Source organism: Mobula birostris, chromosome 13, assembly GCF_030028105.1.
Source record: "Mobula birostris isolate sMobBir1 chromosome 13, sMobBir1.hap1, whole genome shotgun sequence".
Taxonomy (NCBI): Eukaryota; Metazoa; Chordata; class Chondrichthyes; order Myliobatiformes; family Myliobatidae; genus Mobula; species Mobula birostris.
Genome location: NC_092382.1, coordinates 80,385,308 through 80,404,526, shown reverse-complemented (window position 1 = coordinate 80,404,526; position 19,219 = coordinate 80,385,308). Strand labels below are relative to the sequence as shown.

At 44.4% G+C, this 19,219-nt stretch overlaps 2 protein-coding genes across 5 annotated transcripts in view; one reads left to right on the top strand and one right to left on the bottom strand.

Annotated features, from left to right (window-relative positions):
* LOC140207035 (uncharacterized) overlaps positions 1-16,985 on the top strand; it is a 27,505-nt gene extending 10,520 nt beyond the window's left edge. For 3 of the 4 annotated variants that reach the window (XM_072275354.1, XM_072275353.1, XM_072275355.1), the window contains one exon: positions 11,038-15,085. In XM_072275354.1, coding sequence (XP_072131455.1) covers positions 11,445-12,650 — 1,206 coding nt within the window. In that variant the 5' untranslated portion in view covers positions 11,038-11,444 and the 3' untranslated portion in view covers positions 12,651-15,085. Of the gene's footprint in view, positions 1-11,037; positions 15,086-16,926 lie in introns of those variants that run through there. The other variant, XR_011888467.1, reaches the window with a different exon arrangement.
* LOC140207034 (uncharacterized) overlaps positions 16,876-19,219 on the bottom strand; it is a 30,448-nt gene continuing 28,104 nt past the window's right edge. Inside the window, exon 3 of the transcript XR_011888465.1 lies at positions 16,876-19,219. The gene's annotated coding sequence lies outside the window, so the exon portion shown is untranslated.

The following is a 19,219-nucleotide window of genomic DNA, read 5'->3' as shown; positions in this document are numbered from 1 at the left end:
ATTGTCAGGGCCCAAGCACAAATATTTAAATCATCCTCAGTGACAGGTGAGGTACTGGAGGATTGGAGGACAGCCAATGTTGTTCCACTGTTCAAGAAAGGCTCTGAAAACAAACTAAGAATTTATACATTGGTGAGCTTGACATCAGTAGGGGAAAAGTTATTGGAACGTATGTGCAGGAACCAGATATACAATTATTTAGATAGATGTGGACTGATTAAGGATAGGTAGCATGGGTTTGTGCGTGGTAGGTCATGTCTAACCAAATTTATCGAGCCTCACGAGGATGTTATCAGGAAAGTGGATGAAGGCAAGGCAGTAGATGTTGTCTACATGGACTTTAGCAAGACACTTGACAAAGTCTCATATGGGAGGTTGGTCAAGAAGGTTCAGTCACTCAGCATTCAAGATGAGATAGTAAATTGAATGAGACGCTGTCTTTGGGAGAAGCCAGAGTGTGGTAGCAGATGGTTGCCTCTCTGACTGGAGACCTGTGACTAGTGGTGTGCCACAGAGATCAGTGCTGGATCTGTTGTTGTTTGTCATCTATTTCAGATATCTGGATGATAACATGGTTAACTGGATCAGCAAATTTGTGGATGACACCAATATTTGTGGTGTAGTGGACAGCAAGAAATACTCTCATGGCTTGCAGTGTGATCTGGACCTGCTGAAAAAATGGGTTGCGAAACGGAAAAAGGAATTTAATGCGGACAAGTGTGAAGTGTTGCATGTTGGTAGGAACAAGGTCTTACACAGTGACTGGTAGGGCTCTGAGGAGTGCTGTAGAAGAAAGGGATCTGGGAATTCAGGTCCATAATTCACTGAAAGTGGCGTCAGAGTTCAATCAGGATGGAAATAACGATTTTGGCACATTGGCCTTCACAAATCAAAGTACTGAGTAGAAACATAGAAAATAGGTGCAGGAGTAGGCCATTCGGCCCTTCGAGCCTGCACCGCCATTTATTATGATCATGGCTGATCATCCAACTCAGAACACCGCCTCAGCCTTCCCTCCATACCCCCTGACCCCTGTAGCCACAAGGGCCATATCTAACTCCCTCTTAAACATAGCCAATGAACTGGCCTCAACTGTTTCCTGTGGCAGAGAATTCCACAGATTCACCACTCTCTGTGTGAAGAAGTTTTTCCTAATCTCGGTCCTAAAAGGCTTCCCCTCTATCCTCAAACTGTGACCCCTCGTTCTGGACTTCCCCAACATCGAGAACAATCTTCCTGCATCTAGCCTGTCCAATCCCTTTAGGATCTTATATGCTTCAATCAGATCCCCCCCTCAATCTTCTAAATTCCAATGAGTACAAGCCCAGTTCATCCAGTCTTTCTTCATATGAAAGTCCTGCCATCCCAGGAATCAATCTGGTGAACCTTCTCTGTACTCCCTCTATGGCAAGGATGTCTTTCCTCAGATTAGGGGACCAAAACTGCACACAATACTCCAGGTGTGGTCTCACCAAGGCCTTGTACAACTGCAGTAGTACCTCCCTGCTCCTGTACTCAAATCCTCTTGCTATAAATGCCAGCATACCATTGGCCTTTTTCACCACCTGCTGTACCTGCATGCCCACTTTCAATGACTGGTGTGTAATGATACCCAGATCTCGTTGCACCTCCCCTTTTCCTAATCGGCCACCATTCAGATAATAATCTGTTTTCCTATTTTTGCCACCAAAGTGGATAACTTCACATTTATCCACATTAAATTGCATCTGCCATGAATTTGCCCACTCACCCAACCTATCCAAGTCACCCTGCATCCTCTCAGCATCCTCCTCACAGCTAACACTGCCACCCAGCTTCGTGTCATCTGCAAACTTGGAGATGCTGCATTTAATTCCCTCATCCAAGTCATTAATATATATTGTAAACAACTGGGGTCCCAGCACTGAGCCTTGCGGTACCCCACTAGTCACCGCCTGCCATTCTGAAAAGGTCCCGTTTATTCCCACTCTTTGCTTCCTGTCTGCTAACCAACTCTCCACCCACACCAATACCTTACCCCCAATACCATGTGCTTTAAGTTTGCACACTGATCTCCTGTGTGGGACCTTGTCAAAAGCCTTCTGAAAATCCAAATATACCACATCCACTGGTTCTCCCCTATCCACTCTACTAGTTACATCCTCAAAAAATTCTATGAGATTCGTCAGACATGATTTTCCTTTCACAAATCCATGCTGACTTTGTCCGATCATTTCACCGCTTTCCAAATGTGCTGTTATCACATCCTTGATAACTGACTCCAGCAGTTTCCCCACCACCGACGTGAGGCTAACAGGTCTGTAGTTCCCCGGTTTCTCTCTCCCTCCTTTTTTAAAAAGTGGAGTTACATTAGCCACCCTCCAATCCTCAGGAACTAGTCCAGAATCTAACGAGTTTTGAAAAATTATCACTAATGCATCCACTATTTCTTGGGCTACTTCCTTAAGCACCCTGGGATGCAGACCATCTGGCCCTGGGGATTTATCTGCCTTCAATCCCTTCAATTTACCTAACACCACTTCCCTACTAACATGTATTTCGCTCAGTTCCTCCATCTCACTGGACCCTCTGTCCCCTACTATTTCTGGAAGATTATTTATGTCCTCCTTAGTGAAGACAGAACCAAAGTAATTATTCAATTGGTCTGCCATGTCCTTGCTCCCCATAATCAATTCACCTGTTTCTGTCTGCAGGGGACCTACATTTGTCTTTACCAGTCTTTTCCTTTTTACATATCCATAAAAGCTTTTACAGTCCGTTTTTATGTTGCCTGCCAGTTTTCTCTCATAATCTTTTTTCCCCTTCCTAATTAAGCCCTTTGTCCTCCTCTGCTGCACTCTGAATTTCTCCCAGTCCTCAGGTGAGCCACTTTCTCTGGCTAATTTGTATGTTTCTTCTTTGGAATTGATACTATCCCTAATTTCTCTTGTCAGCCACGGGTGCACTACCTTCCTTGATTTATTCTTTTGCCAAACTGGGATGAACATTTGTTGCAGTTCATCCATGCAACCTTTAAATGCTTGCCATTGCATATCCACCGTCAATCCTTTAAGTGTCATTTGCCAGTCTATCTTAGCTAATTCACGTCTCATACCTTCAAAGTTACCCCTCTTTAAGTTCAGAACCTTTGTTTCTGAATTAACTATGTCACTCTCCATCTTAATGAAGAATTCCACCATATTATGGTCACTCTTACCCAAGGGGCCTCTCACGACAAGATTGCTAATTAACCCTTCCTCATTGCTCAAAACCCAGTCCAGTATAGCCTGCTCTCTAGTCGGTTCCTCAACATGTTGGTTCAAAAAACCATCCCTCATACATTCCAAGAAATCCTCTTCCTCAGCACCTTTACCAATTTGGTTCACCCAATCTACATGTAGATTGAAGTCACCCATTATAACTGCTGTTCCTTTATTGCACACATTTCTAATTTCCTGTTTAATACCATCTCCGACCTCACTACTACTGTTAGGTGGCCTGTACACAACTCCCACCAGTGTCTTCTGCCCTTTAGTGTTACGCAGCTCTACCCATATCGATTCCACATCTTCCCGGCTTATGTCCTTCCTTTCTATTGCGTTAATCTCTTCTTTAACCAGCAACGCCACCCCACCTCCCCTTCCTTCATGTCTATCCCTCCTGAATATTGAATATCCCTGAACGTTGAGCTCCCATCCCTGGTCACCCTGGAGCCATGCCTCTGTGATCCCAACTATATCATAATCATTAATAACAATCTTCACTTTCAATTCATCCACCTTATTACGAATGCTCCTTGCATTGACACACAAAGCCTTCAGGCGCTCTTTTACAACTCTCTTAGCCCTTATACAATTATGCTGAAAAGTAGCCCTTTTTAATGCTTGCCCTGGATTTGTCGGCCTGCCACTTTTACTTTTCTCCTTAGTACTTTTTGTTTCTACCCTCACTTTACACCCCTCTGCCTCTCTGCACTGGTTCCCATCCCCCTGTTGTGAACTAACCTCCTCACGCCTAGCCTCTTTAATTTGATTCCCACCCCCCAACCATTCTAGTACAGGAGATGGATGTCATATTGACATTGTACAAGATATTGGTGAGGCCTGATTTGGAGTATTGTGTACAGTTTTAGTCACCAACCTACAGGAAAGATGTAAAAGAAGTGGAAAGAGTTCAGAGAAAATTCACGAGGATGTTGTCACGTCTGGAGGAATTGGGTTATAAGGAAAGAATGAACGGGTCAGGACTATATTCCATAAGACCATAAGACAAAGGAGCAGAAGTTGGCCATTCGGCCCATCGAGTCTGCTCCTCCATTTTATCATGAGCTGATCCATTCTCCCATTTAGTTCTACTCCCCCACCTTCTCACCATAACCTTTGATGCCCTGGCTACTCAGATACCTATCAATCTCTGCCTTAAATACACCCAATGACTTGGCCTCCACTGCTGCCCGTGGCAACAAATTGCATAGATTCACCACCCTCTGACTAAAAAAATTTCTTTGCATTTCTGTTCTGAATGAGCGCCCTTCAATCCTTAAGTCATGCCCTCTCGTACTAGACTCCCCCATCATGGGAAACAACTTTGCCACATCCACTCTGTCCATGCCTTTCAACATTCAAAATGTTTCTATGAGGTCTCCCCTCATTCTTCTAAACTCCTAGGAATACAGTCCAAGAGCGGACAAACGTTCCTCATATGTTAACCCTCTCATTCCCGGAATCATTCTAGTGAATCTTCTCTGTACACTCTCCAACGTCAGCACATTCCTTCTTAAATAAGGAGACCAAAACTGCCCACAGTACTCCAAGTGAGGTCTCACCAGCGCCTTATAGAGCCTCAACATCACATCCCTGCTCCTATACTCTATTCCTCTAGAAATGAATGCCAACATTGCATTCACCTTCTTCACCACCGACTCAACCTGGAGGTTAACTTTAAGGGAATCCTGTACAAGGACTCCCAAGTCCCGTTGCATCTCAGAACTTTGAATTCTTTCCCCATTTAAATAATAGTCTGCCCGTTTATTTTTTCTGCCAAAGTGCATAACCATACACTTTCCAACATTGTACTTCATTTGCCACTTCTCTGCCCATTCTTCCAATCTATCCAAGTCTCTCTGCAGACTCTCCGTTTCCTCAGCACTACCGGCCCCTCCACCTATCTTCGTATCGTCAACAAACTTAGCCACAAAGCCGTCTGTTTCATAATCCAAATCGTTGATGTACAATGTAAAAAGAAGCGGTCCCAACACGGACCCCTGTGGAACAACACTGGTTACCGGCAGCCAACCAGAATAGGATCCCTTTATTCCCACTCTCTGTTTCCTGCCAATCAGCCAACGCTCTATCCACGTATGTAACTTTCCGGTAATTCCATGGGCTCTTATCTTGTTAAGTAGACTCTTGTGTGGCACCTTGTCAAAGGCCTTCTGAAAATCCAAATATACAAAATCCACTGCATCTCCATTGTCCAGCCTACTGGTAATTTCCTCAAAAAATTGTAAAAGGTGTGTCAGGCAGGATTTTCCTTTAAGGAATCCATGCTGAGTTCTGCCTATCTTGTCATATGCCTCCAGGTACTCTGTAACCTCATCCTTGACAATCGACTCCAACAACTTCCCAACCACCGATGTCAAGCGAGCAGGTCTATAATTTCCTTTTTGCTTTCTTGCCCCCTTCTTAAATAGCGGAGTGACATTGCAATCTTTCAGTCCTCCGGAGCCATGCCAGAATCTATCGACTTTTGAAAGATCATCGCTAATGCCTCCGCAATCTCCACAGCTAAACAAAGGTTCTGAACCTAAAGAAGGGTAACTTTGAAGGTATGAGACGTGAATTAGCTAAGATAGACTGGCAACTGACACTTAAAGGATTAACGGTGGATATGCAATGGCAAGCATTTAAAGATAGCATGGATGAACTACAACAATTGTTCATCCCAGTTTGGCAAAAGAATAAATCAAGGAAGGTAGTGCACCCGTGGCTGACAAGAGAAATTAGGGATAGTATCAATTCCAAAGAAGAAGCATACAAATTAGCCAGAAAAAGTGGCTCACCTGAGAACTGGGAGAAATTCAGAGTTCAGCAGAGGAGGACAAAGGGCTTAATTAGGAAGGGGAAAAAAGGTTATGAGAGAAAACTGGCAGGGAACATAAAAAATCACTGTAAAAGCTTTTATAGATATGTGAAAAGAAAAAGATTGGTTAAGACAAATGTAGGTCCCCTACAGACAGAAACAGGTGAATTGATTATGGGGAGCAAGGACATGGCAGACCAATTGAATAATTGCTTTGGTTCTGTCTTCACTAAGAAGGACATAAATAATCTTCCAGAAATAGTAGGGAACAGAGGGTCCAGTGAGATGGAGGAACTGAGCGAAATACATGTTAGTAGGGAAGTGGTGTTAGGTAAATTGAAGGGATTAAAGGCAGATAAATCCCCAGGGCCAGATGGTCTGCATCCCAGAGTGCTTAAGGAAGTAGCCTAAGAAATAGTGGATGCATTAGTGATAATTTTTCAAAACGCTTTGGATTCTGGACTAGTTCCTGAGGATTGGAGGGTGGCTAATGTAACCCCATTTTTTAAAAAAGGAGGGAGAGAGAAACCAGGGAATTATAGACCAGTTAGCCTAACATCAGTGATGGGGAAACTGCTACAGTCAGTTATCAAAGATGTGATAACAGCACATTTGGAAAGCGGTGAAATGATCGGACAAAGTCAGCATGGATTTGTGAAAGGAAAATCATGTCTGACGAATCTCATAGAATTTTTTGAGGATGTAACTAGTAGAGTGGATAGGGGAGAACCAGTGGATGTGGTATATTTGGATTTTCAAAAGGCTTTTGACAAGGCCCCACACAGGAGATTAGTGTGCAAGCACACGGTATTGGGGGTAAGGTATTGATGTGGATAGAGAATTGGTTGGCAGACAGGAAGCAAAGAGTGAGAATAAACGGGACCATTTCAGAATGGCAGGCGGTGACTAGTGGGGTATCGCAAGGCTCAGTGCTGGGACCCCAGTTGTTTACAATATATGTTAATGACTTGGATGAGGGAATTAAATGCAGCATCTCCAAGTTTGCGGATGACATGAAGCTGGGCGGTGTTAGCTGTGAGGAGGATGTTAAGAGGATGCAGGGTGACTTGGATAGGTTGGGTGAGTGGGCAAATTCATGGCAGATGCAATTTAATGTGGATAAATGTGAAGTTATCCACTTTGGTGGCAAAAACAGGAAGACAGATTATTATCTGAATGGTAGCCGATTAGGAAAAGGGGAGGTGCAACGAGACCTGGGTGTCATTATATACCAGTCATTGAAAGTGGGCATGCAGGTACAGCAGGCGGTGAAAAAGGCAAATGGTATGCTGGCATTCATAGCAAGAGGATTCAAGTACAGGAGCAGGGAGGTACTACTGCAGTTGTACAAGGCCTTGGTGAGACCACACCTGGAGTATTGTGTGCAGTTTTGGTCCCCTAATCTGAGGAAAGACATCCTTGCCATAGAGGGAGTACAGAGAAGGTTCACCAGATTGATTCCTGGGATGGCAGGACTTTCATATGAAGAAAGACTGGATGAACTAGGCTTATACTCGTTGGAATTTAGAAGATTGAGGGGGGATCTGATTGACGCATATAAAATCCTGAAGGGATTGGACAGGCGAGATGCAGGAAGATTGTTCCCGATGTTGGGGAAGTCCAGAACGAGGGGTCACAGTTTGAGGATAAAGGGGAAGCCTTTTAGGACAGAGATTAGGAAAAACTTCTTCACACAGAGAGTGGTGAATCTGTGGAATTCTCTGCCACAGGAAAGAGTTGAGGCCAGTTCATTGGCTATATTTAAGAGAGAGTTAGATATAGCCCTTGTGGCTAAAGGGATCAGTGGCTATGGAGGGAAGGCTGGTACAGGGTTCTGAGTTGGATGATCAGCCATGATCATACTGAATGGCGGTGCAGGCTCGAAGGGCCGAATGGCCTACTCCTGCACCTATTTTCTATGTTTCTACTTCCTTCAGAACACGAGGGTGCATTCCATCTGGTCTGGGAGATTTATCTACCTTTAGACTATTCAGCTTCCTGAGTACTTTCTCTGTCGTAATTGAGACTGCGCACACTTCTCTTCCCTGCCACCCTTGAGTGTCCGGTATAATGCTGATGTCTTCCTCAGTGAAGACAGATGCAAAATACTTGTTCAGTTCCTCTGCCATCTCCTTATCTCCCATTACAATTTCTCCAGCATCATTTTCTATCGGTCCTATATCTACTCTCACCTGTCTTTTACTCTTTATATACTTAAAAAAGCTTTTAATATCCTCTTTGATATTATTTGCTAGCTTCCTTTCATAGTTAATCTTTTCCCTCTTAATGACCTTCTTGGTTTCCTTTTGTAAGGTTTTAAAATCTTCCCAATCCTTTGTCTTCCCACTAATTTTTGCTTCCTTGTATGCCCTCTCCTTTGCTTTAACTTTGGCTTTGACTTCTCTTGACAACCACAGTTGCATCCTTTTTCCACTGGAAAATTTCTTCTTTTTTGGAATATACCTGTCTTGCACCTTCCTCACTTCTCGCATAAACTCCAGCCACTGCTGCTCTGCTGTCTTTCCCACCAGTGTCCCTTTCCAGTCAACTTTGGCCAGTTCCTCTCTCATGTCACTGTAATTTCCTTTACTCCACTGAAATACCGACACATCAGATTTTGGCTTCTCTTTTTCAAATTTCACAGTGAACTCAATCATGTTATGATCACTGTCTCCTAAGGGTTCCTTCACCTCAATCTCTCTAATCACCTTCGGTTCATTACACAATACCCAATTCAGTACAGCGGATCCCCTAGTGGGCTCAACAACAAGCTGTTCTAAAAAGCCATCTCGCAGACATTCTACAAATTCTCTCTTGAGATCCAGTGCCGACCTGATTTTCCCAATCCACTCGCATGTTAAAATCCCGCACAATTATCATAACACCGCCCTTCTGACAAGCCTTTTCTATTTCCATTTGTAATTTGTAGTCCACATCCCTGCAGCTGTTTGGAGGCCTATAAATAACTGCCATCAGGGTCCTTTTACCCCTGCGATTTCTGAGCTCAACCCATAAAGATTCTGCACGTTCCGATCCGATACCACCTCTTTCTAATGATTTAATATAATTTCTTACCAATAAAGCCACGCCTCCCCCTTTGCCTACCTTCCTATCCTTCCGATACACCGTGTATCCTTGGACGTTCAGCTCCCAGAGACATGCATCCTTTAGCCAGGTCTCAGTGATGGCCACAATATCATACCTGCCAATCTGTACCTGTACGACAAGATCATCCACCTTGTTCCTTATGCTGCGTGCATTTAAGTATAACACCTTAAGACCAGTATTTGATACTTTTTGCTTTGATTTCACTGCAACTTTATTGCACTGCAACTCATCCCAATGGCTACAAATTTGCTCCGTCACCTGCCTGTCTTTCCTGACATCTTTACTGCTCACTATCTTAGATTTATTTCTGTTTTCCCCTTCCTCCGCTCTGTCATTCCGGTTCCCATCCCCCTGCCAAATTAGTTTAAACCCTCCCTGACAGCTCTGTTAAACTTTCCCTCCAGGATATTGGTCCCCTTCGGGTTCAGGTGTAACGGGTCCATTTTGAACAGGTCATACTTCCCCCAGAAGAGATCCCAGTGATCCAAGAATCTGAAGCCCTGCCCCCTGCACCAGTCTCTCAGCCACGCATTCATCTGCCTGATCCTACTATTCTTGCCCTCGCTAGCTCGTGGCACAGGTAGCAATCCCGAGATTACTACCCTGGAGGTCCTGCTTCTCAGCTTCCTTCCTAACTCCTGGAAATCTCTCTTCAGGACCTCCTCCTTTGTCCTATCTATGTCATTGGTACCAACATGTACCAAGACTACTGGCTGCTCACCCTCCCCCTTCAGAATATTCAGGACCCAATCCGAGACATCCCGTACCCTGGCACCTGGGACGCAACGCACCATGCGGGTATCTCTATCAGGCTCACAGAATCTCCTGTCTGTTCCCCTGACTATGGAATCCCCTACGACTACTGCATTTCTCTTCTCCCTCCTTCTCTCCTGCACAACAGCGCCAAGCTCAGTGCCAGAGACCCCGGTCACCATGGGCATCCCCTGTCAGGTCATCCCCCTCAAAAGCATCCAGAACAAGATGTTTGTTGCTGATATTTGTTCCTTGGAATATAAATGATTGAGGGGAGGTTTGATGGAGGTGTACCAAAATTATGAGGATTATAGATGGGGTAAATGCAAGCTGGCTTTTTCCACTGAGATTGGATGAGACTACAACCAGAGGCCATGGATTAAGTGTGAAAGGTGAAATTTTAAGGGGAACATGATGGGAAACTTCTTCACACAGACGAACATCCGCATGTGGAATGAACAGCCCGTACAATTGGTGAATGCAAGCTCAATTTCATCATTTAAGAGGTTTATGTAGGTACCTGGATGGTAGGGATATGTGAGTAGAAAGTTTAAATAGTTCAGCACAAACTTGATAGGCCGAAGGGTCTCTTTCTGTGTTGGACTTTTCTATGACTGTGACAAGAACCTAAAATGATACTAATATTCACTCTAATTCCTTTTAACAGCTGTGCAGACCAACCATACATCTGAGTCGGAGTCATTTACATGGTGTTTAAACTGTGGCACTTTAAATTAACAGAACATAAAAGAAAATCCCAGCTGTACGTCAACAAAGGCTATTTGTGTGAGAGTGTTTCAGTTACTGTGGGGCCAGGCACCCATGCAGCTCAGTGGGAACAGGGAATAATACCAATGGAGAGAGTCAAACTGAGCCAGGTCACAGACTGGAGATGGCAGAAATGCCCCATTCTCATAGAGACAGGAAGAGCATCAGAGAATTTGATGGTCATTCCAGATACCAGCACTGTGCCCAGTTAGAAGATGATTTCTCTCTCCAAATTGGGTTGAAATTCACTGTAACAGTGTGATGCCAGATCACACCTTGACAACTCAAGTGATCTCATCTGAAATGTTGTCCTTCACCTATTGATGGATTTTGTAAATCTTTTTACAGGTTAAAAACGACGAGGAATTTGTCTACGGGAATCTTGAACACAACACGCCAGTTTTGCTGTCTCTGTCCAGATATTTAAGAAGTGGAGCAAGGGATTCACTCGATCATCCTTCCGGCTCAGACTGTGGGGAGGGATTCACTTGATCATCTGACCAACTGGCACGCCCGTCATTTTACACAGGGGGGAACCCATTCATCTGCTCAGACAGCAGGAATGGATTCACTCGGTCATCTCAACTGAAGGTACATCAGCAATTTCACACTGGGCAAGGCCATTCACCTGTTCTGTGGGTGAGAAGGGATTCAATCGGTCTTCCCACCTGTGGATGCACCAGTCAGTTCACACTGGGCAGAGGCGGGTCATCTGCTGAATTTGTGGGGAAGGATTCACTTGGTTATCTGACCTAATGGCTCACCAGCGAGTTCACACTGGGGATCGGCTGTTCACCTGCGTGGACTGTGGGAAGGGATTCACTTACTCTTCTAAACTGAAGGTACATCAGCGAGTTCACACTGGAGAGAGGCCATTCACCTGCTCAGACTGTGGGAAGGGATTCATTTCGTCATCTCAACTGAAGGTACATCAGCGAGTTCACACTGGGGAGAGGCCGTTCACCTGCTCAGACTGTGGGAAGGGATTCAGTTTGTCATTTCAACTGCTGAGACACCAGTCAGCTCACACCAGAGAGTGGCCATTCACCTGCTCAGACTGTGGGAAGGGATTCATTTCGTCATCTAAACTGAAGGTACATCAGCGAGTTCATACAGGGGAGAAGCCGTTCACCTGCTCAGACTGTGGGAAGAGTTACACTCAGTCATCTGACCTAATGGGACACCAGAGAGTTCACACCGGGGAGTGGCCGTTCACCTGCTCAGACTGTGGGAAGGGATTCATTTCAGCATCTAAACTGAAGGTACATCAGAGAGTTCACACAGGGGAGAAGCCGTTCACCTGCTCAGACTGTGGGAAGGGATTCACGCGGTCATCTAAATTGAAGGTACATCAGAGACTTCACACTGGAGAGAGGCCATTCACTTGCTCAGACTGCGGAAAGGGATTTACTTCCTCATCTCAACTGAAGGTACATCAGCACGTTCACACTGGAGAGAGGCCATTCACTTGCTCAGTCTGTGGGAAGACATTCACTTTGTCACCTCACCTACTGAGACACCAGTTAGTTCATACCGGGGCGTGGCCATTCACCTGCTCAGTCTGTGGGAAAGGATTCACTGAATTATCCTCCCAACAGAGACACCAGTCAGTTCACACTGGGAAGTGGCAGTTCACCTGCTCAGTCTGTGGCAAGGGATTCAATCGGTCATCTCACCTCGTGACACACCAGTCAGCCCACACAGGGGAATGGCCATTCACCTGCTCAGACTGTGGGAAGGGATTCATTTTGTCATCTCAACTGAAGATACATCAGCGATTTCATACTGGGGAGAGGCCGTTCACCTGCTCAGACTGTGGGAAGGGATTTACTATGTCATCTCATCTGAAGGTACATCAGAGAGTTCACACTGGGGAGAGGCCTTTCACTTGCTCAGTCTGTGGGAAGGGATTCACTCGGTCATGTCAACTACAGAGACATCAGCGAGTTCACACTGGATAGAGGCCGATCTCCTGCTCAGACTTTGGGAGGAGATTCTCCTAGCCAAATCAACCAAATGTGTATCATTGAGTTCACACTGGGGAGAGGCCGTTCACCTGCTCTGACTGTGGGAAGCAATTCACTTAGTCATCTAACCTTATATAACCCCCGCTTCGGCTAGCAGCTTATTATAGGGGCTGATAGTCCCTCAGCCTGGCCAAACTTAAGAAATCTTGTTTTGGTGGATGCTGTGTGATGTGTTCCCTGTTACAAATCAGTACCCCAAAATAACAAACAGTAAACAATATGTGATTAAGTGATTGAGCTTTATAATTCTTACTTTGACTATGTGGTTAGTGAAGTAAACAAAAAAAGATAAAAGGGCCCACTCTCTCCATTCGTGTCTTCTCATCTCTCCCTGACAAAAGACCATGAAAATCTCTCTTCCAGAGTCACAAGAAAGAACACTTCTGTCATTGGATAACCCTGTACTCCAAAACCCTGTTATCTCTAGTTGTAACCTAAACATTGCTGCTACAGAGAAACCATTACCTCAGCAGTGAAACGTTACAGAGAGATCGTTACATTAGCTGTGAAACCTTACAGCTTGTGACGCACTACCGGGTTCACACTGGGGAGAAAGTTTCAATAAGCTGCTTGCTGGATATTTGTCCATCACCGTTGCTGATTGCAATTTCGAGAGTGACTGTCGGTGCTGAACTCTGCAATTATTGTTGCTGCTCACCACACCCAGTTCTGTACCCTGGTCACTGGGCATGGGAGGAGTTTCTTCTGCTGTATATTCACCTTTAATGGGACTGGAGTTGAATATTCTGGATAAGAGACAAATAAATCAGTTCTATTTTAAACTCTGTCTATGGTACTTAGTGAATTTATAACACAACTAGTGTACAGTAGAGAGTCAACTCAGGCCGACTGGACCCTGCCAGTGATTCAGTTCCACAACAGTCCTTTTCAATCCTCCCCTACTGTTCATCTCTCACTCTCCCTGTGGTGATGAGTTCGAAACAGTCACCACTCTGTGGGTGAAGAGGATTCCGTTGAACTTTCTGCAGACTGAAGAAGTCGAGGAGAAGGGAATCAGCAGCGGGGCGTGGCAACGAATGACAGAGTAGCAACATTTGGAAACTGATTGACAGAGAAAATCTTTCGGTTGTCTATCTGATGACACAAACAATGCCTGTGGTGAGGTGCTCCACTGGTCGAGGAGTATGTGTGTTGGGAATGGTTTTATTTATTGAGGGAGTTGTTCCTGCTTGTTTATCCTGTAATATTATATCCAGATGGTTATTATGGATTATCCTATCTGTAATAATGTATTGATTATCAAATAATTTGTAAGATTTTGACTATAAAACTGGATCAGGCTTGAATTTATGGTGCCTTTATGAAGTGATGGAGGGCATTCATGAGTTTGAATTTTAAAGCAAGATTTTGGTGAATGATATTTGCCACTTGATTGTACCTTTGTAAGTAATCAGATTGCGTTAAACTGCTGCAGGATCCTGAAATGTGTTGGATTGTTTCTGGTTTTTCTTGGCATTTTCTGCACTTACTGCCTTGTTTGTTTGTACTTCATTTACTTTTGTTTTTTTTTTCCTTTTGTTAACCATCCTGTCCTGTACAGGTGTACCCCACTTTTCAAACGTTCACTTTATGAAACCTCACTGTTACAAAAGACCTACATTAGCTCCCTGTTTTCGCTAACAGACGGTGTTTTCACTGTTACAGAAAAATCAGTGCACGAAAAAATCAGCGAGCCATAAAAGGCAGCGTGCGCCCCGAGCGGCCGCTCTCCCTCCGGATTCGGAACGGCATTCTCGCTGGCATTGCTTAAATACATTGCATTGAGCAGCCGTTAGCGAGATGAGTTCTAAGGTATTGGAAAAGCCTGAAAGAGCTCGTAAGGGTGTTACACTTAGCGTAAAATTAGACATAATTAAGCGTTTTGATCATGGTGAACGAAGTAAGGACAACATGAGTTTGGCTTGTGGAAGCTGACGAAGATGATGTTGAAGAGGTTTTGGCATCCCATGACCAAGAACTGATAGATGAAGAGCTGATGCAATTGGAAGAGGGAAGGATCACAATCAAAACGGAATTCATTAGTGAAATAAACATGAAGCAACTGCGTGAGATTTTCGCTGCAATGATAAAGTACGACTTTAATTTTGAAAGGGTACGTCGGTTTAGGGGATATTTGCAGGATGATTTGAGTGCTTACAAAGAACTGTATGATCTAAAAAGGTGCGAGGCTCAGCAGTCAAGCAAGCCTTCCACATCAGCCACAGCAGACAACGAACCTCGACCTTCGACATCGAGGTGGGCAGACATAGGAGAAGATGAGCTGCCTGCCTGATGGAAACAGACGACACCCCAGTGTCCCACCACCCCAACCCCCAGACCGCGGATAGATAGTGATTCGCGGAGAATGCAGCGGTAGCCGGGAGGCACACAGCACACCTTTAAGAAAAAAGCTGAAATAAACATGCTAATTAGTTAGGTGCCACCCGACACATAATTGTTGGCCCAGATCAGAGGCGATGCAATCGGCACTGATCTGGGCCGACAATTACGTGTCGGGCGGCACCTAATTAATTTGCATGTTTATTTCGGCTTTTTTTCTTAAAGATGTGCTAGATGCCTCCCGGCTACTGCTGCATTCTTCGCGGCAATATATCGGTCAGCGGCCCGGAGTGTGGGGGCCACTGCACCATCCCAACCTGCGACGACTCAGCCTAACACAGCACCATCAGTGTGCTCGGCTCTGTCCCGATTCTGATGAGTGATACTAAACTGTACAGACATTATTTCTACTTTATATCGGCTGTGTATTTTTGGTGTTATTTGGTATGATTTGGCAGCTTCATAGCTTACAGGTTACTGGAGAGAGTGTTCTTGCCAACAGCGCTTGCATGAGATTTTCTGCCGAGAGCGCTTGTGTGAGATTTTCGCTACGGAGAACAGTGCTGGCAATGATTGTGGAAAAGTATTTCTACTTTATACAGGCTGTGTTTTTATCATATCATTCCTGCTTTTACTATATGTTACTGTTATTTTAGGTTTTATGTGTTATTTGGCATGATTTCGTAGGTGGTTTTTGGGTCTGCGAATGCTCACAAAATTTTCTCATATAAATAAATGGTAATGGCTTCTTCGCTTTATGACATTTTGGCTTACAAACCGTTCCATAGGAACGCTGTACCTTCGGATGGCAGGGGAAACCTATATTTTTGCTAGGAACCCCTCTGTTTCTGGGAAGAGGTCTCCAACTCTCAGTCAGGTGCTCGATGCTTCCTTGTCACCATCTCATCTGCTCAGATCATTGGGATGTCTCCCATGGAGGGTCATACTCATTCCACTGGTTAATGTTTTCTTCCATAGTGATGATTCATTTTTCTGAGTTGGCCTCTCATTTAAGTTTTCTAGCCTGTCTTTCTTATCACAACTGCTTATCAGATACTTTCATGCTTCTTGAAAGAACAAGCTGGTAGTGGGGTTGTGTGGCTCTGTTAGTAAAATAGTAAATAAAATCATTAGAAAGAGGTGCCATAGGGTTGGTAGGTCTAGAACCTGTGGGTAGAATTAAGGAACAGCAAATGTAAAAAAAATATCCCTGATAGGAATTGTATAGAGACCTCCAAACAGTAGTGAGTATGTGATCCACACATTACAATGGGAGATAGAAAATGCATGCTAAAGGGGCAATGTTACAATAGTCATGGGGGATTGTCATGCAAGTGATTAGGAAAATTAGGATGGTGTTGGTCTCAACAGGAGAAATTCCTAGAATGCCTACAAGGTGCTTTTTTACAGCAGCTCGTAGTTGAGACCAATTGGGGATCAGCTATTCTGGATTGGGTGTTGTAATGAACCAGAATTAATTAGGTCACTTCAGTTCAAAGAACCCTTCAGGGCAAGTGATCTTAATATGATCAAATTCACCCTGACATTAGAGAAGGAGAAGGTAAAGTCAGATGTGGAATAAAGAGAATTAGAGAGACATGAGAGATAAATTGGTCGAAATTGATTTGAAAAGAACACGGGCAGGGATGAAAACAGAGCAGCAATGGCAGGAATTTCTGGAAGCAATTCAGAAGGCACAGGATATATACAGTGGCATGCAAATGTTTGGGCACCCCTGGTTAAAATTTATGTTACTGTGAATAGCTAAGCGAGTAAAGGATGTCCTGATTTCCAAAAGGCATAAAGTTAAACATGGCACATTTCTTTAATATTTTAAGCAACATTACATTTTTATTTCCATCTTTTACAGTTTCAAAATAATGAAAAAGGAAAAGGGCCCGAAGTGAAAGTTTGGACAACCTGCATGGTCAGTACTTAGTAACACCCCCTTTGGCAAGTATCACAGCTTGTAAACGCTTTTTGTCACCAGCTAAGAGTCTTTCAATTCTTGCTTGGGTAAATTTCTGGGTTCAGTAGTTAGCAGCAAAACACTGACTGTTGAAATTACAGATCAGAATGTTATTAGAGTCACAGACCCCAGCAGCACTGAAACAGGCCCTTCGGCCCTTCTAGTCAATGCTGACCTGTTTTTGTTTTTACTGCCTATTTCCAACTACCTGCACCATAGCCTCCATACACCTCCCATCCATGTCATCACTCAAATTTCTCTTTAGTGTCTCAATTGGACCCACATCCATCACTTCCACTGGCAGCTCATTCCACACTCCCACCAACCTCTGAGTGAAGAATTCCCCTTCAAACTCCTCTAAAAGAATTCACTTTCACCCTGAATTTATGTCCAATGTGGGGGTGGAGAGGGAAGACAGTAAGGGGAGGGGGTGGTCGAGTGCGGAGAGGGAAACACAGCGGAGAGTTTATACTTAATATCTTTCAGAAAAAGTACTTGCTTAAACTTACTTGCTGCAAACCTACTCTCCATACCCTGTACATTCTCAACCAAATTATTGATTGAGATGACAAGTAGCAATGTTAAAAGCTCGAAGTACATTTTATTATCAGAGTACATATGTTACCACATACAACCCTGAGATTCTTTTTCCTGCAGGAACACTTAGCAAATCTATAGAATAGTAACAGGATCAGTGAAAGATCAAGCAGAGCAGAGAATTCAACAAACTGTGTAAATGCAAATATAATTACATATCAATGAATAATGAGAGCAATGGGGTGTAACCCTGGGGAACCCCACTGGGCTGGGCCTTGAGTCCAATAAACAGCCTCCCACCATCACTCTCTGCTTTCTACCATCAAGACAACTGTGCATCCAGTTAGCCAGCTCTCCCTGGATCCCATGTGATCTAACTTTCCACAGCAACTTACCATTTTGAACCTTGTCAAAGGCCTCACTGATGCCCATGTTGGCCACGATCCTGGGACAGAGGTGTCACTGATCAGAGGGCACAGATTTAAACAGAGGACAAAGAGGTTTAGAGGGATCTGAGGAAGAGATTTTTCACTCAGAGGGTAGCTGAAATCTGGAATACACTGCCCGAGGTGGTGGTGGAGACAGGTCCCTTCACAACATTACGAAATGGATGAGCATTGAAACTGTCGAGATACAGTCGGCTATGAACCGAGTGCTGATAAATGGGACCAGTGTAGACAGTGAGTGGATGGTCAGAACAGGTATGGCCGGCCAAAGGCCTGTTTCCGTGCTGTGTGATCCACCACTCCGGACATGACAAATTAACGATGGTGGCACCGCAAGGCATTGATTTCAAAACTCCACACCCCTCTCCAACCTGAAATAAACCAGACTTTGTCACCACTGTGAAAATCTGTTTCTGTCAAGGTATCATACAAATTGGTCACTTCTGCTAGACAACTGGCAATTGATGAAGTCCCTGTGTCGTCTTCCATTAATGTTGCTTCCTTGCAGGAAAACTACCCCTCTCACTGTGGCGGAATCAGTGATAAAATCCGGCCCCAAACACTGTGCTTTCATCCCTGTGCATTGTAACTTGAACCATCTCACTGAGGGTCTGATGGAGACACAACCCCTGCCCTCTGCACATGTGGTCACATCTCCCCTGATTCTGACATTTCAAATACCCTCAGAATGGTTTTCTGATTCAGTCTGAAGGTTATGGTACATTCAGCTCATCTTCAGACCTGACAAACCATGTCTTCCCACAGCTGGTTCCACCTGTTGGTGTGTCCTCTTTCCTCCACCTCCAGGAAAGCTGCATCTCCACACAAACTCCTCACTTGAGACGACTGTCTGTACCCGTGACACAGGAAATCACATCACTGTCACTCTCCTGATACCATCCGGGAAGCGGTACCGCAACATAAAAACCAGGACCAACAGGCTCCCGGACAGTTTCTTCCACCAGGCCGTCAGACTGATGAACTCACGCTGACTTGAGTGTGCTCTATATTACATTGTCTGTTTTATTTATTATAAACTAATATAAATTACTATGATTGCACGTTGCACATTTAGATGGAGACGTAACGTAAAGATTTTTACTCCTGATGGATGTAAGAAATAAAGTCAATTCAATTCAATTCCTGATTCCGTGTCTGAGCTGCTCGCCTCCGGGTATCCTCCGTCAACAAGCTTCTTCCTCAGTCACCAT